At 38.1% G+C, this 21024-nt stretch overlaps 1 protein-coding gene across 1 annotated transcript in view; it reads left to right on the top strand.

Moving 5' to 3' along the window:
• The window catches only part of LOC124158532 (laminin subunit alpha), a 115621-nt gene that overhangs the window by 23819 nt on the left and 70778 nt on the right, over positions 1-21024 (top strand). Inside the window, exons 3-11 of the mRNA XM_046533669.1 lie at positions 11794-11921; positions 12213-12321; positions 12983-13153; positions 13393-13606; positions 14461-14670; positions 15296-15568; positions 15999-16136; positions 17323-17595; positions 18682-18816. Coding sequence (XP_046389625.1) covers positions 11794-11921; positions 12213-12321; positions 12983-13153; positions 13393-13606; positions 14461-14670; positions 15296-15568; positions 15999-16136; positions 17323-17595; positions 18682-18816 — 1651 coding nt within the window. The remainder of the gene's footprint in view (positions 1-11793; positions 11922-12212; positions 12322-12982; positions 13154-13392; positions 13607-14460; positions 14671-15295; positions 15569-15998; positions 16137-17322; positions 17596-18681; positions 18817-21024) is intronic.

Below are 21024 nucleotides of genomic sequence, written 5' to 3'. Positions count from 1 at the left end.
GAGGTACTATCCTCTGATGATCCATTTTTCGCTGTAGTTATATTTCATAATTACTGCCTATAACCAACGATAAATTTAACTTTAAGTATTGTGCAAACGAGATATATTGCCGATTAAATGAAATGTATCATTTTCCAATGAGCGAATGTGGAAAACAGAATATCATTATAGGTAGCCCGCATTTTACTAGTGCAACACCGAAGAAATATTTCTTCCCAAGTGCCTGCACTGCGCGTAAAAGTCCCTATCGTTTGCAGAGTGGATTCTGCCGTTTAAATGTCTTCGAGAGCGAAAGAGGTTGACGCTAGCGCCGAGGGCCAGATTGACGGCGGTGTCTGCAACCGAAAAACTGCCCTCCTCTCCCCCGCCCCCTCCTTCTCGGTCGGTTGGTGGGCGCCTCCATATCTCTCTCTTCGCCTTATCTCTGAGCAACCGGAAGAGGACAATCAACGGGCTTCCTGTCTTCTGAAGGCGCCTGTAATCGCTCTTTCCCCGTTTACACCATGTATGAATCCATGCTTGTGTTTGTATGCCGCCGATCTTAATTCTGAATCGGCGAACTCCTATATTTTCCGTTTGAATGCAAATTAGCGCGAGGACACGCTTCCTTACTCTATAATCATTATTATTATTAAAAGTATTCTACCGATTGAGGTAGATTTTCATGGAGTACTAAAGCAGTATTCTGGCGATCTCCCCTCCCTTCATGGACTTCCCTCTTCAATTCACAATAAGGCTACTCCCTTTCATTCTATCAAAAAATCTTATTCTCTTCTTTCTTTTCCCTCGTTCACCACGTATTCTACCCTCTCACTTTTCCCAATATCTCCTACCCCCTCAATATTCGCTCCATCCATACCTTGTCTCCTCCGTGTCTCATGTAGAAGCTGCCTCTCCTCACCCACCATGCCTAGTACTTCGTCGTTTTTACTCCTCTCCGCCCACTTCATCCTCTCCATTCTTCTCCAGCCCCAGGTCTCCGTAAAAATGTCTAAAAATGACAGTTCCAATAAGCGTTTCAAGAGATACGTAAACAATGCGCTGTAGGAAAACTCGCGAAAAAATGTTGTTGAATTCAACGGAAAAATATGGTAATTAACATTTTGGACCGATTGGTGGAAGCCCAAGTGACTGCATGAAAAACAGCGATTGCGTAACTAGAGCTTGCTGGGTATATTATTACTTGATTAAAGCTCTAGATCAAATTACTAGAAAGTAGAAAGTGTTGAATTTATAAATTTATTAGATTTGCTCATTTTAATTAATTAATGGCGAAAAACATAAATGTAACTTTAATAAAGGAGGCGATCGGTCAATGGTGGCTGAAAGTACCTTTAAAAACAGATTATCCTTGCAAGTTGGAAATATAAATCCTCCAGTTCGAAACTAAAGGTAAAGAAACGCTCTGGAAATTATGGAAATACGTGAACACAAAAATCGGAACATATGAATGAAAATCTCTTCCACTCTCCTTCGTCATTGGACACTGTAGAATTTCAAAAACTTCGGTACATAAACCAAGAACTGCATCCATTGAGAGTTGAAACACGGTTCCCTACATACTCCCATTACCCCCGACAGGGGCGAATCCAGGATTTCTTTCGGGGGGGGGTTCAATAGGGTGGTTTCCTATTTTTTTGCCTAAATCGAAAGCTTATTACTCCTGGAGTACGTATTTCACGAATTTAGATTTTTAAATGACGATATCTATTTTTCCCGATTAAAGAGAAAGCGAAAACGCGACGGCTAAGTATGAATGCCGGGAAAACTCCGTGTGACGTGGTTCTGGTACCCGCTGCCGCACGTGAGGTGACCTTGGGGCAAGGCTTTGAGAGCTGATACGACACAGGATGCTAGCAGGTTACAGAGTACCCTGCTAGCTGGTAGCGCTTGGCTTAAATGGACGCCACAGTGGGCTGAAATCGAAAAAAGCTGGCCAAAAATGTTTTTTTTCACTTTTTAATTTGGAAAAAACTAATATATTTTCAAATTATAGAATGATCAGTGACCACATTACTGAAATAATTTTATTTATAACTAATTTTTTTAAAGCAGGAGACATCTGTCAATTTAATGGAAAATGATCGCAAAATTTTTTCCCCATTGTTTGAAAAAATTGACTGAAGTTTTTTTCTACTGTTGCGTTATGTTTAAAAACGCCTAAATTTAAATCATGGCATAATAGAAATTAACACTTTTAGAATCCATTGTAGTGAAATTTTTAATTCTAGCGATGATATTTTTATGTTTTATTCAAACAATTAAAATGTCCTATTTTCACGTATTTTTAACATAATGTAGAGAAAAACTTGATGTTTTTCACTTTGCTTCACAAAGTGTTTAGCACCACATTATAAAATGAAGTGTCAACTTTAGTTATCAATTGAAAAATCCTGCCCCAATTTGCCACCCCGCCTCTCCCATCAAGTTACGTGCATTAATGTCCAACCGCCCGACGCGGTGGTTAGATGCTAACCTTTGTTCAGACTCAGCTGTAGTCGACGATAATTCGCCAAAAGTGAGGCGAAATTACAGTTGTCTAATCTTATATACTCTGTATACATTTAGCATGCCATATTAGTCTTATTGTTCCAATTTTTCCAAGGTCACATTACGATTTCCTTCATAAGTCATATAATGGACTCAACGATTGCGCCGGCAAGTCAGATTCTTGTCCCGGGAAGCGGGCGGCTGCAAAGAATTGAGGAACTTGCATGGGTCGTAGATTGCTCTAAAAACTATTTTGAATAAGTCAAATGGATACATTAGCTCGCAAAAATACCTTCAGTTTCTCCATTCAACATCAAAAGAAATAAAAAAATTGCATTTAAAATCGAGAAAAATTTCTCTGAGCCGACCACTCCGCGAAGACACCCGAGCGTTGCCGAGGCCAGGCGTGACGTCATAGGTGCCTAAACAACCGTAGGGAGTAGGGAAATACGCTGAGCGCATGGTGTAAAATTTGTTTTGAGGGAGTATTTAGCCGCTCATCGTCACTTTATTTTGTTCTGTTATTCTTGGGCAAGTTTTCCTATTGCTATTGTGCCTAGATTATTACTTGGGATATTAATAATGCGGCATCGGGATGATGAAGTACAAGCGTTTCACTTCGTGTGTTTTGGTTATCAGAAAAATGGATGATAACGTTGCCACTCGTTCGAATAGTACACCTGAAATTCATCTACGTCTACATAATACCCCGCAAGCCGCCTAAAAGGCGTGTAGCATGGGGTGTTAGGACACCAGCCTTTTTTTAGGACACCAAAAATTGATGCCACGACCCTCATGGAATTTGTAAAGACAAATTATTGCTATACGTCGGCGGCAAATCGAGTTGTAAAAGAAACTTGTAATACTGGAGGATAACGATCGTAAGCTGTGCTGTTGACATTAGAGGAAGCTGTGCTGTTGAATTTGGCAACGCCGGATTAACTGAGAAGGTAGTCCTATCCGTCCTACGGTACGAATTCACAGCAAAACAGTCTGCACACAATCCACATGTGAGATCGCGAATCGGTTCCGCTGCTAACACACACAAGCTACAACCTATTTCAATAATATAGGTAAATCCATAAACAATATACTAGCATATACCATAAAAATATAGTGGGAAATAGGCAAATACTCTTATCAAAACTGGATGTCACTATCACATTCTTATATTCATCACGTACAACTTACAATAACAGAACTCGTTATGATGAATACAACTATTTATTCACTGATTTAAACCCTTAAATTAGCCCACACAAGTGACACAGGTGACATTTCTCACTACTATTCGTTGAAATAATGGAATAACAAACTTCACACACAGTTTTTATTTCAATAGCGTGATCGTGAAATGTCATATCTACGGTGAACAACGGAGATTAGCACGCCACTGACAATTTTTACACTACTGTTAGACATTTATCGATAGCGTAATAGCACTTTTTACAATTCAATCACGATGGAACACTGATAACTCTTGGCCGATATTTTTCAACCTTGTCAAACTTTGTGCATTACAACCACTGGCACTGTTATTATTATCAGTAGCTTAACGGGAGATGTCACGTTGAAAATAACACTATTTTGGCACAAAAATGTTCCTAGATGTCTCCAATCAGCGAGCAAAAGTTGCATTGACTGGAATTCACCCCATAATACAAGCACAGACAGTCCTAAACGACGAATTCTCTGGTACCTACGAATAAACGGATGAATTTATTGTACAGTGGAACCTCGTTAAAGCGAGTACTATGTGTCCGTGATACTACATGCCTCCCACGGTGCACAAAGTGCTGTTTCATGGAGCGTCGATTGCCAAGGTAGCAGTGCTTCCAATTGGCCAATTTTTTTAGGAGGGCTTTGGAATCTCTCCACAAAGATATCAGAAGATTCGGAGCGCACCACACGCGAAAAATTTTGCGCTTAGAAGAAATGGGAGATCTTTTCCGAAGGCTCCTCCTTACTTCGGATTATCTAATATCCAATAGTTATGTATGTACAAATGCTAAAAGAAATGTTTCAAACGATATACGAAACTTACTTGTATTAGAGGAGCCAACTTCTGATGAGGACAGTGACGGCTGGGAATCCGATGAAAACTGGTAGTGGGCTGGTAAATTTTTCCCTAATGTTTTCTTATGTTTTATATATTTATGTTAATATATTATGGTTCATAAATAATTTTATGTGGCATTTTGGTTTATGGTATAAATTTTTTGCTAGGTGATTTCTTATGTGTGTCCTTTCAAAGTGTTAACGCAAAATTAGTTGACTAATTTATAATGTTTAAAAAAAATAATTTATGTATTTTATGTGAAAATTTTTATTTTTTAAATTTAATTATTAAATTCATGTTAAACTACTTACTTTTTTATTCCTAAGTATTAATTTCAATTAAAAGTTCCCTCTTAACTGAAGCCGTCCAAATAGTCGATTTTTGTTTTTTTTTCGTCTCCGCGAATTTGTTTAAAAAATTTCTCAGGATCAATTTTTCGGCAAAATGTCTTTATATTCATGTTATATAACCCAAATATGAATAGTAGGAAAAATTTCGTCGAGCTAATTATAAAAATATGGAAGATATGATTTTTGGCCAGCTTTTTTCGATTTCAGCCCACTGTGGGACGTCACGTGGTGTGGCATCGCATGGGCGCCAATCCGGCCTTTTTCAAATGAGGATAAAAATTGACCATTGCCATTCGTCTTAAACGGTATTTCTAAAACCAAATAATTTGTATATTATGAGTACAATAATGGTGGGTAACGAATCGCAATCAATGCCTTTCGTTTTCTTTGATGAAGGAAACTACCCTATTAAGGTCGTATCCAGGATTTTGTTCTGGGGAGGGGGTGCACAAGGATACCTCGTAATACAAAACGAACGCAATGATAATGGGACCTCATAAAAAATCTTGCATATTTTTAAGGGTCAGAGAGGGGAACGTCCCCCGTTCCCCCCTCCCCCCCCCCTAGATCCGCCTATAACCCCCAATGGTTGGAGGCTGGACCCTATCTTTCCAACCTCTCCCGCTGGCTACCGACCCCCAAAATGTTCTTGGGTTCCAATGGTCTTTCAATGTTTCCACGACAGCCAACCCTTCATACGCAATCTCGCTCAATCTCAGTACCGCTTCCCCCTACACCATAGAAGCGAAATTGAAGACGGACACGGGGTTAACACCCAGGAGAAGAGGAACATCCGAAAAGAAGACTCCATCCTGACGACCGCGACATTCGAGGCAACATAGTTGACGTATGCGCTACCCTCACCCTGCAACCTTTCTATCTTGCCCATCCTGGACCCTTGAACGGCTTCTCCCACTACCCTCAATAATGCCACTCTCCGACACCCAACCCCTATTCTTCCTCTTTCCCTCACTTGGCTGTATATAATGCATTTGAAATTTCTGTAGTTACAACGAATCGCGTGTTGCAAAAATAAATTCAGTGGAAATATTTTAAGGTCGTATATATCTTTATGCTATATCAATAACTTCCTCCGCAATTCGCCACATATTATACTTACTGACTTCATGAAAACTCAATCATTATTACCATGCTGACAACAGATAAAATATTCAGTATTAAAAGGATTTGAACTCCAAAATTTTCTTCCAGCACATTTATTTCAAATAACCTAAATATTACAGTTGAGTTCAGTTCTTTATTTTTTTAAATATTAGATAAAAAACAATAGGGAGGACACCCTAACGGATCAGCCGTGGTTAAATACTAACTGATTTAGTGGGAAATGCCGTTTTTATAACACTTTGTAACAGTGAGGGAGGTAAGGGATACTGAAAACACTCAAGGGTGTGGGGCGCAAAAGATATCTTGAGTTACCTTTACTTTTATCGCAAGATAATGCCATCTATAAAAGTTACAATTGTGTTTCTGCAAAGTTTGGCAATTCGGGCGGTCCTGAAAAGGGGGGGCGCGCCCCCTGTGCCTCCCATAAGTATCCGCCACTGCTTTGTAATGCATTTGGTCACAACTACTTAAGATGGTTTAAGCTATGCGCTCTATTTGAAGACAGGACAAAAGATCATCAACCAACTCTGTCGTCAAACCAGTGGACCGAATGGCCGACCGAAGTCCGAATGTGGACCGTGATATAACTGCACGATTGGGATGCTGAAAAATCATTGCCACGAGAACTTCGTGTACTGATATCGAAACATACTTATTGATAACTTTTGGAATAACTTCTGGCAGCGATTTTTTAAATTTCTAGGCGTATGATTTCGAAACGAAAAATAAAAATCCTGAATAATCTAGTTCGCGAAAAACGAAACAATTCCTCTCAGACACGAAAGATTTTCGTTCGTTCATATTTAAATCAATAATTTTCATCGTTTTAAAGTACAGGATCAGTTTTTCTTCTTGCTGCGGCAATTATTCACAAGTTTTATTGTTTTTAAATTTATGAATTCTTTTTTCAAATGCAGTCTTTTCCGCCGCGATAAACACAAAAAACAAACAAATGAACATCTGCTTACGCCAGTTTACGCGTAGTTTAAATTCGAGTGTAAGGGTTTGTTAGTTGAGATAAGTTGAGACAGCTAATTGCTTATGTTTTATCGCTTGGTAAGAATTTTAATATCAATTTAATTTCACAAAAAAACGTCCTTTTAATTGATGAGCTTGTGAACTGGAACAGAAGTTCGTGCTGTGTGTTAGTTCTACCAAGTTCTATAAAGACAAAGTAACGTGTTTAGTAGTATCTTGAGCAGCACGTGATATGGAAAGCGATGTGAAACTGTATTTTGAAGGATTGACGGGACATAAATTTGAATTTAACCATTTGCCTACTGTGAATTGCTTGAAATCCTGCCTTGCAAATCCGGAGCGTGGCCTTTTCTCTACATGTTTGTATGGCCTCGCCCTTCGCCAGCGAGCTACAGTACCAACACATATGGAAAGAAGAGAAATACCCATAGATATTGGTCAGTTACGTATGGAATGCTTTTGACACTCGTGACAAATCCGAACTGGCATACATTTTTCCTACTCTTCTAGATCAAATTCTATGTAGGTTCTAAGATATTAACAACCATCTGTTGTATAAGATAGATGTCATCACTTTATACGTGAGACATAAACTGTCAAAAGTATGCCTGGATGACGTATGGAAATTAATCAGGAAGTTTTTGCCACCCCCTAATTGTTTTCCAGGAAGTAAGCATTGGTTGTATGAACTGCTTATTGAACACGGGGATGATTTGGCCCTTAGAAAACACCGTTTTTTCCGTGACTGTGATCTATACCTTGTTGTATTGGTGTAATGCTACTAATGATATAGACCAATGCCCATTCTGTGGGTCTATTGAGGTAGGGGGAGTTGTTTTGGAAGTTCCACTGGAGGACACACTTAAAACTTTAATGGAAGTTCGCCACCTATATAAATATTTGACGTCGAAGAAGTCAGATAGTGGCATTATCATGGATATTTGTGATGGTGGCCTGACATCACAGCATCTGACAGAAGAGTTCGCCATTGCTTTATTATGGAACACTGATGGTGTGCCAGTGTCTAATAGCTCAAATGCCCAAATTTGGCCCATTTTGTTCAGCATAGCAAACCTGCCACCAAATATTAGGCAACAAAATGTGTGCATTGAAGGTCTTTGGTTTGGTTTTAAGAAACCAGCCATGAATGCCTTCCTTTAAGCTTTTGTGGATTCCCTCCAAAATCTGGGAAAATATAGTTTGAAGTGGCAGCATCCTGAAAGTCTCCATGTGATAAACTCTAAAGTGAGTGCACCTATAATCACTGTGGATGCTCGGGCTTGCAGTAATATGCAAGGGATGATTTCTTGTAATGGGAGATAAGGCTGCTCTTTTTGTGAGCATGAAGGGGAGGTAGTTGCCACAGAAAAAGCACATAGTATACCCCATTGTTACCCCTCCACCTCCATTGAGAAATAGAAAGAAAATGATGAAGCAGGCAAAAGTTGCTGTGGAAACAGGTATGAGCAAAAATGGTGTTGTTTGCCCAACAGTGTTGTCCCTCAAGTGCCTAGTATTGATCCTTCTTCATCATTCCGGATTATGTGCCTTGTGTAGCGCAAGGAGTAGTTCGCCAATTCTTTAGGCTGTGGTTTGATAGTCAGCATTACCGGGAAGCATGGTACGTTGGGAAAAGGAAAGGTGATGTTGATAAGATTCTTTTGAACATCAGGCCACCAAATGACGTTTGCCGAACACCTCGCAGTGTATCAACAGGGAAACACTGGAAAGCTTCGGAATGTAGGAACTGGTTGCTCGTTTATTCTCCTGTTTGTCTTTAAAAAATTCTACCAAAAGGATTCTTTCAGCATTGGCTTTTGCTGATTGGTTCTGTATACTTATTGTTGCAGCAAGAAATTTCTACTAGAGATGTGGAGCTCTCTCATCACCTTCTGCACCTTTTTTGTGAAGGCATAGAGGAGTTGTACAGTAAGCAGTACATGTCTTTCAATGTACATCAACTCATACACCTAGGGGAATCAGTTAAAAACAGGAGTCCCTTGTGGGCAACACCGTGTTTCCCTTTTGAAAATGTAAATGGGTTGTTAATATCCCTCATTCATGGGACTCAGAGAGTGTCCGAGCGGATAGGGAATGTGGCAAAAATTATTCATTCTTTAGAGACAATGAAACAAATGTTAAATAGTCACGGCTCTTCCAGCACTGATACAGCAAAACCTCTTGCTGCCACCATAAATTGTCCAAATGATGAAATTGAACGTACTGTTTGTCAGTACTGTGCTGCAAATGATTTGGGGAATGCAATATTTTATGCTCGTGTTGAAATAGCTACCTAATTTGGGATTTATTACTTCCAAATCTTACCATCGTGAACAGCTGCGATCAAGTAGCACAGTAAAATTGTTTTAATTAATGCATCTTTTTAAGGTACCCTATTATTTGTGTATTGAAATTTCCCATCATAAAATTGTGAACTTTTACTCCTATGTGATAGGGAGAACTTTCCAGCTGTGCATTGGTGTATTTAATTGATGTTTTTTTCTTGTATCATGATTGTGCTCAATTTTATTGAAAAGGAATAAGTTTTGGTTCTCTATAACATATTTCATAAATATACATTGAGGCCAATGTCATTATTTTCTATTTTTAGGAATAAGGAATGACTTGTTAACATGATTCTCTTGAATTGCTTCTTGTGATTAAATGGATGCCACTAATTTGAAACGTTATTATTTTTTCCAGTCCATTTGCTATCGTCTAAAGTGTTATCCCATATTTTACTGTTGGTTATTATAAGCAAGGCTGGTCAAAATTCCAGCTAGAATATTTAGCTTGATCTAGCATGACTAGAAGGAACCTGCAAGAATTGAGCAAGATTCGGGAGGAAACAGCATGTGGTAGACTAAATGAGCAAGCATTTGACAGACATCAATGCATTTTAAGAAATGTTGTTTAAAACACGAATCATGAACTTTGGAAGTGATTGAACTCTTGATTGTGGAACATTTTGTTTTGGTCCCTTACCCAATTCATTTTCGGACCTAAGTTTTTGACGCCTTGGTTGAAAATTTTCCTAGTGGCATTGAATGACTAGCATTGATGGATCTCCAAGAATCTTGTTTAAAACGCGATTTATGATCTTTAGAAGCAATTGAACTTTTGATTGTGGAACATTGTTTTGGTCCCTTATTCATTGTCAGTTGATTTTTGGACTTACCTAAGTTTTTGGCACCTTCTTTGAATTACTGTTATACAAATTGTATACACTATACACAAATTGTATATGCTGTATACAGAATGTGACTTTATACAAGTTGTATACAACCTGTATATGTTGTATAAAATTTTTATAAGGGTTTTATACAATTTTTTTATAGGGGATGGTGCATTCTGTATCATAATATGTCACCAAAAAACGGTGATAACTAATTTTAGATCCTGTATATTCTCAAAAAAGGATTACTAAAAAAGTCCAGCTATTTCTAGCCCAATTACTTTAGAGTTAGTGTCTCTTTAATGGAAGAGGCAATTCATGTGTGTGTGAATAAGTAATCATGCCAGCCGCCATTATGGAGTTAATAAAGTTTCAGTATATGGAGTGATTCCTAATTAGATCTTTAAATGTTAGAGTTCCACTTATGAATGGCAGCTGGTCGGGATGAGAAAACTTTACAAACATGCTGTGCTTCACTATATTTAAGAAGATACTTCTACTCAAGGAAGGGAAGGGAAAAATGTCATTCTCAGTTTTCCCCATTTCGGAGGAAGTGGAGACATAAAATAATATTAACACATTTTTGTGAACAAATGAGTAGCTATTGCTTAAATTGCTTTAAATAACATTGGCATTTAAAAAATTTTAGTTGCTATTGGGAGTGGATAAAATATATTTACTTAAGGCCAGGGAAGTGGAACATTAAATTGAAAGTGGTACTTCCTCTTTTGATGTGTTATTCAAGTGCCTATCACACAAGAAAGTGTTTTCACACTTAATGAACATAATGGTACCTTATGGGTAGAACTTGTGAATTGCAAAAAGGTGGTTGTGGGTATTGGTTGCGATTCTGTAGTGTACAATTCTTATACTTAGAGTGAAACCTAGGGAGGTACGTAAATTAGTAAGCAAACAAGTGTATGCATGCCAGAAATGAGCATCTCTTAGGACATATAGTACAGAATAGTCACTTTTAATCCTGCGGGGAATCATTTTTGAACTCCCGGGCCCAACATTTTTTTGTCCCAAGTGTGTAGAAAGTCTGGCGAGCATATAGTCAGAAACGGATTGCACTCAATGGAAGGAGAGACCCAAGTGACATAGATTGTTGTCACAACAGTAAATATGTAAATAAATAGTGTATGCAGTTGTGCAGAATGTACGATGTTCTTATTGAGGCGCATTTTAACAATGCAACACCCAAAAAATAATATTGCTCCAGCAGGGTGCACTGATAGAAAGGGGAATCTTAAAACTGTGGGCTTCAGTCATTCGAGATTACTTGCAACTAGCTGTCGAGGGTTCCACAAGGGGGTGGAGGCTGAGAGAAAGTAGACATTTTCTGGTGATTTTTGGCTGCCTCTTGAATCTTCATAATTATACTTTTGCTATTTTTGGTAACTAGAACAAGGCATGTTTACACCCAGGAAAAAAATTTACCGTGAGGCTCCGATCTTTATCTAGTTTGTCGTTGTGCCAATTCCTCTGTGCTGAGTGGCCTATAGTAGATAGGGTTAATTCGTTTTTGTTGCCAGGTGCAAATAGGCTCATTTTTTTGCTATCTTCATTGTTAAGTGTGAAAAACTATTGAAATTTTATTTTTGCCCTTTTGACAGGAGTTCCACGTGGCCTATGTATTCATTAAGATGGCCAATTCTCCACGACCAGGAATCTGGGCTCTTGAAAGATCAACTGATAATGGCGTTACCTATAAACCATGGCAGTATTTTTCTGACTCTCCAAGGTAATGTTATATTTTTAATCATTTAGTTTTTTTTTTAATGTCTTATATCATATTTGTTGGTGAATTGAGGGACTTCTTGATGAACTTGATGATGGACTTCTTCTTCTTCATATTTCGCATGAAATATCTAATAGAAGTTTTTTGATGTGTAAAGACTACATTTTCATTCCTGACCTCCTAAGTAACCTTCCTGCATTAATCTTTAATTGCTCTCTGATCCTCTGAATTTGTTATAATTGTAATACATTGTGTATTCTATGACAACCAGCAATGTGGTTTTTTTTATTCCAGTGATTGTGAGACTTATTTTGGCAGCGATTTCCTGGGTCCAATAGACCGTGATGACTCTGTCATTTGTGAAACAGAGTACTCAAAGGTGGTGCCCCTGGAGGGTGGAGAGGTAACTTTAGCACATCTCCCTTCTTCTGTCCTCTTCCTGCAGCCATAATGTCCTCTATTTCTTATCAGCAGTCATGGAATTCATTCTTAGTCATATTTTTTTTTGTTTTCATTTGACTCATTGCTGCATTAAAATTGATTGCTGGTGGTTCAAACTTACTCATTGTTTGCTAGATATTATACCTCCATAGTGAATTTACTGGATGGATTTTTCTCAAGTCTTTTACCAAGTGAGTTAGTCAATACATATCATCCAATGTTTTGAGGACCAAAGTGGTCGTTGTTATCAGGGACATGGGCAGTAAAGGCATTGTTATGTAAGGCCAATTCACCCTGTTGGAAATTCAATCAAGTTTTTAATGAATGATTAAATGTTGATCAGATTTAATCGGTTATCATCTCCACAAGGAACTTCACAATGTACATCACTGTTTTTGGTAAATTTTTAATCAAATTTGTCCCTTGCAGTTCATAATTTTAAAGCCACATAGCTACAATTTTTGTCATACAAAGATCTATTTTATATGTTTATGATGAGTTTTTTATTTCCATGCGCTACAATGCTATAATATCAGTATTGATTGGCTGTAGTGTGTATACATGCTGATTCCCAGTTTTCTTTCTCCATTTTTGTTATAAAAATCATGATATTTTGCTTTCAGATTGTCGTCTCACTGCTCAACAACCGTCCCTCTGCAAATGACTTTTTCAATTCCACGGTGCTGCAAGAGTGGACGAGAGCCACAAATATTCGTTTGCGACTGTTAAGGACAAAGACATTGCTGGGTCACTTGATGTCCGTGGCACGGCAAGATCCAACTGTCACGAGAAGGGTAAGTCTCCTCTCATAGCCTGGATGTTATATGTTCTACTTCCAAGATCCTTTCTCTCTTTAACGGTATATTTTGTGATTTGGTCTGTTTATCATTATGTATAAATGTGATTGTATTCATTAATTTATTTTTTGTTATTGGTAAATTTATGCTGTTGAACAAAAATTACATTATTTATCTTTTTATCTTGGATGAACACACAAATGGCTAATCAGTAATTTGTCCTCTTTGAATTTCAGTACTTCTACTCTATTAAGGATATAAGCATTGGAGGTCGGTGTGTTTGCAATGGACACGCTGATTTGTGTGACATCACCGATCCAGATGACCCATACAAACTGAGATGTCGTTGTCAGCACAACACTTGCGGCTCACAGTGCGAACATTGCTGTGATGGATATGTACAGAAGGCCTGGAGGCAGTCCAAGAGCTATGAACCGTTTGTTTGTGAACGTAAGATAATCCTCATGATTGGGTCACATAAGAGACCTGTGTATGGGCACTAAAGCCAGAATCACTTCACCAGAGTATGTGCGAGAAATCAAGAGGCAAACCTGAATGCAAAAAACTAGATTTTATGCATACATATTTACAGTGTCCTGACTGCCATTATTGTCTCTTGTGACATTAAGTACTTTGGGCACTATTGCCAAATAATTTTCTTTATAGCTATTTTAATATGGTACATTATGGTTTGCATTTGAGGGATAATATGTACCACTGGCGAAGAGCGTACCCAGGATCAAAACTTAGGGGGGAGAGGGCAAGCCATGGTTGTTCAAGTTATAGGTTAGATTTAAGCATGGATAAGGTGAATGAAACCAACATTTTAAGGAAACTGTAACAGCTCTTTATTGGTATTTAAAAATATTTGTTTGAAAAAATATTATTTTCCTTAAAGACATTTGCGATTTTTGCTTTTAGGGGTAGCTGCAAAGAACACCAGGTTTTTATGTTATATGGAATACTTTTAAATATCAGCAAAAACTTTTTATGAGTATTTCAATGATTTACTCAATCAAAACCTTTAGATAGAAATTTCAATTTCAATCACTTGAATTACCTCTGGATATTTTTTGTAGTAGAGTGAGGATAATTATGATTGGTTATCTTTATAATTGTTACAAGTAAAAAGATTTTATATGTCAAGTTATCCTGTTTGTGGGTTACTTACAGGTTGGATATTATTTTGCACATAAAATAAGGTCATACTATTATGAGGGTACTAAACCTACTGTCATATTATAATTAAATGATGGCGTTTATGTAAACTAGAGTGACCAATACTTTCGTGCTTTTCTTTGCAGCATGTAACTGCTTTGGTCACAGCGATGAGTGTGAGTATGATCCAGAAATTGATCGGAAGAGGCTCTCCCTTGACATCCACGGAGAGTATGATGGTGGCGGTGTGTGCAAGAACTGCAGGGACAACACAGAGGGCATCAACTGTGACCGCTGCAAGCCAGGATTCTTCCGTCCATTTGGGAGAGCTTTGGATGCCCCAAATGTTTGCGAGCGTAAGAAGCGTTCATACATTTGTACCCTTGGTGTAATGTTTCATGCCGCTGATTTCAATGTAAAGCAAAAGAGTCATGTCCTAGAGAATATGAAGCTAATATTAATTTCTACTCATTTGGCATATTTTATGAAACAAAAATTTTTATTTCAGATACTGTGTGTACACAGTTATAAGATGATTTAATTTTAATGTGATTGTCTATTCCCTACTCCACAGATGAGGATAGAAGAAATTTTTAACTATTTTCATGAAAATTTTGTGCATTACCAAGAACAAAATTTTAGTAGTGCAAGCATGTATAATAAGTGTATAGCTACATTTATTGGACCATAATTTGATATCAAATAAATAGGTCAGGTAAAGGCATGAGGAACATTCTTACCATGAAAAAGTATGGCTTTATCAAATCTAGAAATGTGGTTCTGAATTTCACGAACATATTACCATCTTACATTTTTTAAAGGCTGAATTCGATCTACAATTCTCATTTTATGTTTGAGTAATTATGTTATATGTAGGTATCAAGTAGCTATTTTGAATTCATAGGAAGGTTATTTTGTCGTCTATGATTGTTTATACTCATAAGCTTCAATTTCTCCGATTCAACCTCAACCCTCTTTTAGCCTGCCAGTGCGACTACTTCTACTCTACGAATAACTGCGCCGAGGGGTCAGGGCAGTGTGAATGTAAACCAGAGTTCACTCCACCCAACTGTGACAGCTGCAGCTTTGGTTATTTTGGATATCCAGACTGCCGGCCCTGTGATTGCCACATGAACGGAACAAGGGGCTTCCACTGTGAAGCCATCGGGGGCCAGTGCCCCTGCAAACAGAACTATGCGGGAAAGTTCTGTGATAGCTGTGCGGATGGCTTCTACAACTTCTCTGTTTGCTCCCGTGAGTTGGAGAGTTTTCATTTCATAATTTAATTCATAAGAGGTTGAGGGTTTGATCATGCTTTCTCCACTTTTGATTTTTACTTTCTTAACATTGAGCTTCTCTCAATAATTAAAAACGTTCATTGCTGCTTTAGTTCCAGTATCATCTTTCATTTTGCTCTGTTTTTTAAGGGTTAAATGAAAGTATTTGATATTGTTGCATTGTGTCAAAATATTCGCAAATGTAAATAATCTCAGCGAATGTCAGTCCTGTTGTAATTTCAAATTAGCATCCTTTGGTACTTGTTCCTTGAAGTATTTGTTTTTATTGTCTTATGTGTTTTTATTGCACATATCTTTACATGTCCAATATCATGTGCGCATGATATTTGGGCAAATAAATTATGATGATAGTAATTTATTATTATTTTTTTTCCTCCCGACTGCAGCTTGTGAGTGTAATCCTGTTGGCTCACTGTCAGACTTTTGCACCAAGGAAGATGGCCAGTGCCCTTGCAAGAGCAATTTTGGTGGGAGAGCGTGTGAGGTTTGTCGAGATGGATACTACAACTATCCACAGTGTGCATGTAAGTAAATTTTATTCCTCTTCTTCATGATAATGTTTTGTTTTTTCTCTTTGCCAATCCTCAAATTCCAGTCCTAACAAAGAGTTAATATTAAGATTGGGTGTTGATAGGTTCAAACCTCATCTATCCCATCCCTCAACTACATAAATATTTTGGAGTTACAGTCTCAGGTGTACTCCCTCCAAATTAATTCTCAGAACAGTGATTTCTTCTTTTAAATCCACCAAAATATTCATCTGGCGTGGAGGCTTTTGTTCATTAATGTTTCAATTTTTTACACTTTAGGCACTGAAGTTTATTATGAACAAATGCAAGTGTTACAGCTTTAAATTTACAAACTTAGCTGGTATATTGTTTAGCAATTATAGTGTTGAGTGCCTGTATTCTCAACCCTTTCCTGCCAGTGCCTACAATAGGAAAACGTTTTCGTGCTACGAGTAGCATAAGAATATTTTAAACCTCTCTGTATGGAGCTCTTTTTGGGGGGTGAGTTGCCTGGGTATTTTCGTCCCTCAGATTTGGGGCCCAGTTCAACCAGGCCCAGGCCCGTCTCTTACCCCCGCTACTGGTCAAGACCCTCTAACCCTATCATAGCCCAAATCCAAAGCCGTCGTCCGGTCGTCTGCGTTGAAAAATCTGCGACAGGTACCCAATGTCAGGTGTTGTGTGTTTGAAAATGCCCGTTGGCTCCACCTGACATCTGGAGTGAAAGAGTTAAGGCTTTTTGATTTGCTATTAAAAATTTCTTTTGATAATCAAGGTTAAAAAATTATGGGATAGGCTGTACTCAGAGTAAAGCAGTAAATCTCTCATTAAATTTTCCATTATGTGGCTGTGTATAAAAGTGTTTGTGGGGTGGAAATATTTAGCTAATTTGGTCTTTTTTTAAATATGTTAATAATTGAGCATGCGTATCAATGTGTTTGTTTCTTTAACATGATTCTGCGGTAACTTTCATGAAATGTAACTGTAAATTAAAAAATGGAATGTCAGAGGATAGGAGCGGAGCCCCTGGGATAGTGGTCTCCTATACAGATTCATTGTGGGCAGTCACAAGGGAAAAAATTTGCTGGAGCTGAGGGCCGCAAAGCCCCCCACCCCTTGGCTCTGTACCTGATGCTTTTCAGCATGTATGTAAAGCCTATATTTTGTGCATATAATGATTTTTTTGTTTCCATTCTTATAGACTGCAACTGTGACGCCAGGGGCACCCTGCCTGGTGTGTGTGGAAAGGAGACTGGAAATTGCTTGTGCCGAGAGGGCTATGGGGGACCTAGGTGTGATCAGTGTCTCCCTGGTTATTTTGGCTATCCAGACTGCCGACCTTGTGATTGTAGTACGCAAGGAAGCGCATCCTCCGTTTGCGATGCATCCGGCCGCTGCCCGTGCCTCCCCAACTTTGCTGGAAGAACTTGTGATCAGTGCAGTCCCGGCTACTTTCAGTATCCTGAGTGTCTTGGTGAGAAATTAAATATGTTAGGCATGACTTCTTGTCTATGTCTTTAATATTCAATGCTCTACTTTTTTATTTTAATGCTAAAACTATCATTTATTTTTCATGATTGGCATATTTTATTGGGGCAGAACCTTTAAACTTCTCCCTAATATAGGACTACCTTTTTCTCTTGTCCAAAAATAAAGCAAACTGATCATCACAGTCATTTACAGGACCCAGTTAAGAGATTTTCTGGGAGTCTAATTTTACCTTGTTAGGAGGGAGGGCTATTTCTATTGATGGGTTAATGTGTACATTTTTATTGTTATTGTGATGATTGTGGGATACATACTTGAATCAATGAGGAAAATATTAGATAAAGAATTTTTATGACTTTGTTAATGACTGATAATTTTTGTACCAATCATCAATTGCCTTGGATGAATCAGATTGATCCATATGATCAAAGAGTTTAGATTGGATTGCCATAAAAATGGACGGACATTGATAAATTGTTGCGTAAAGTTTTGGAACAATTAGCTTCCAAAGAGATTTAATACTTTATTTCTGCTTGGTTTACATGGCATTGAATTTCTTTAAGAATGGTATATGACTCTAAACAAGAACCCACAGTATTCAAATGTGCTGAATATTACATGCAGTTAAGTACCTACCAAGACATCATAATTGAGTATGATTTCAAATTCTGTCATAGTTTGGAGTTTCTGAGTCCATAGGAATTATGAACTTGTTCATTTCAATTCCTGCTTTGTATTAAAAATAGCACTGTAGTAACCTTTTGTTGTTTCAGAAAAGAAGTGTTACATATTATGATGTTAAAGATAATATGAGGATCTTATCTCATTCACATGAATTGCCATGGGATCAAAGTCTCCTGGATTGGAATCAAACCATGGGCGTTGAGCTTTCTGGGCCACTGAGCAGACTTCTTAACTATCCAGGATTTTTGATTCCAGTGGAAAGATTAAAAAATCCCACATCATAACGCATTTTATCATTTTTGCTTTTTAAGTTCATTTGATGGGCAAATTCCATTCCATGTTTATCCATTGGTTAGTCTTTTTTTTTTAAGCGCTTAATTTTTTTCAGCCTGCAACTGTCATCCGCATGGGGCAATTGGAGTTTCCTGTGGCAATGAGGGCAAATGTCAGTGCAAGCCCAACTTTGATGGAATCCACTGTGACACTTGCCGTGAGGGATTCTATAATTTTCCAATTTGTGAAGGTGAGTTATCTTAGAAATGGGCTGTTAAGTAATGACCCTTTATTGCAAATGGTCGTTTCACAAACAAGATGAAATTTGTTCATTCAGCATAGGGTCAAATTCAGTCATTTTTGAGTTTCTTGGATTCCACATTTTATACCTCTGTGAGAACTATTCCATCCTCTTGGTGCCCAAGTGAAATGAGGAAATGTTCAGGATTATTACCTGCTTTTCCCACTCTCTATACCAAGTGCTTAAGAAGTGATAGTGAGTTGAACTCTATCTGATAGTAATCTTATTCATTTAGTTGCCAAAAAATTGGTGACTTATAATTCTCAGGAATATCTACTGCTTTTTTGATATTATTATAGCAATATGGACACTGCTAATTGCTTGTAGGACTTGCTCTATTTTGGTTTAAAAATTTGATGATTCTTAGTTAAGCTGTAAGCTGAGTACTAGAGAGCTTTATAAGAATATTTCTTGGTCAAAATAAGTAATATCTATCTTTAAATTATATGTTAATGCACATCAGTTTGAATATGAAAAATTTAATGTAGAAATGGCATAAGAAAACCTAATCTCACCACAACTTATTTGTTCAATTCCGGGATATTTTCGATGATTTTTCAAAAATAGAATGAATTTCAATGTGTTTATTACTATCGTAGGTAAAAATACACTGGAATTCAATGGATTCTGAACTACTTTGGTGGTTGCTTTCGGGAAATGCTGCGTAGGTAACAGTATTTGCTCGACGTTTCACTCCTCCTCCTGGGAGCGTTTTCAAGAGCAACCACCAACATTGATGAAGTTGTGAAAACCTTCATACGAAAAGATTGTGAACTACGTCTGACTTCTATAATTTATAACTCTAAAATGAGTTATTCTATTAAAATCAAACTTTATCATTTTTTTAGATATACATGCTTGATAAATGTTTTAATATATTTATTCAGGAGATCTGAAACTCCCAGGCCGAGAACTAATTACTGAAATAGGAGGTGCATGAATTATCATATGCATGTATGTAGACCTCGTACAATATGAAGGCTGAAGCCAATTCCCAGCACCTATAGAACATAATTATCTTCCTGCCTAAATTCAGTAGAATTGGATTTTAAGTATTGTTGTGAAATTGACTAAGATATACGAGGGCCATCCAGAAAGTAAGTTACGTTTTTATTTTTTAAATCGAGTTTTTATTGAAAAAAATTCAAACTTGCAGGAAATGTTTTTGACAATATGTATTATTTTTCCACATAATCTTCAGAGACCTCAATACACTTCGTATACCGAGAAATCAGCTTTGAGATCCCCTCCTCATAGAAGCTTCCCGCCACCACCTTGGTCCAGTTGGTGATTGCTTCTTTCACTTCCTCGTCACTTGTGAAACGTTCTCCAGCTAATCCCTCCTTCATTTTGGTGAACAGATGAAAGTCTGAAGGGGCCAAGTCGGGACTGTAAGGTGGATGGGTCAGAACATCCCAACCGAACTGATCCAAAAGTTCTGTAGTGGATCGAGCCTTGCGTTGTCGTGGAGAAGGCACACACCAGAGGTCAGCATTCCTCTTCTCTTGTTTTGGATTGCCCGACGAAGCTTCTTCAGAGTCTCACAATACCGAGAGGCGTTTATTGTTTCTCCTTGAGGCAAGAAATCAATCAGGAGGATCCCTTTTTGGTCACAGAAAACAGAGGCCATGATCTTCTTGGTGGACTTGACAACTTTGAATTTTTTCGCACTTGGGGAGGTGGTGTGTTTCCACTGCATGGATTGTCTTTTGTTCTCTGGGGTATAGTGCGACACCCAGGTTTCATCTCCAGTGACTATGGACTTGAGAAAAGGATCCCCTACCATTCTGTAGCGGCCCAAAAATTCACGAGCTGCAGCCACTCGTTGTGACTTGTGTTCGGGCGTCAGCTGTCTCGGAACCCGCCGGGCGCAAACTTTTCGAAAATCGAGTTTTTCCGAGACAATCTCATGAATGATGGATCGTGAGATCTCAGGGAAAAACTCATGGAGTTCGTCCACAGTGGAACGGCGATCTTCGCGTACAGCACTGTCGACTTTTGCCACAAGTTCGTCCGTGACTACTGAGGGTCTGCCTCTTCCACTTTCGGCCTCAAGTGAATGTCTTCCCGCCTTAAATTCACGAACCCATCTCCTCACCATTGATTCACTCATTACACCCTCTCCATACACAGAAACAAGCTGTTGATGTATTTCAA

Source organism: Ischnura elegans, chromosome 5 (genome assembly GCF_921293095.1).
Source record: "Ischnura elegans chromosome 5, ioIscEleg1.1, whole genome shotgun sequence".
NCBI lineage: Eukaryota > Metazoa > Arthropoda > Insecta > Odonata > Coenagrionidae > Ischnura > Ischnura elegans.
The sequence above is the reverse complement of the archived record's forward strand: the minus strand, read 5'-3'. Positions and strand labels throughout refer to the sequence as shown.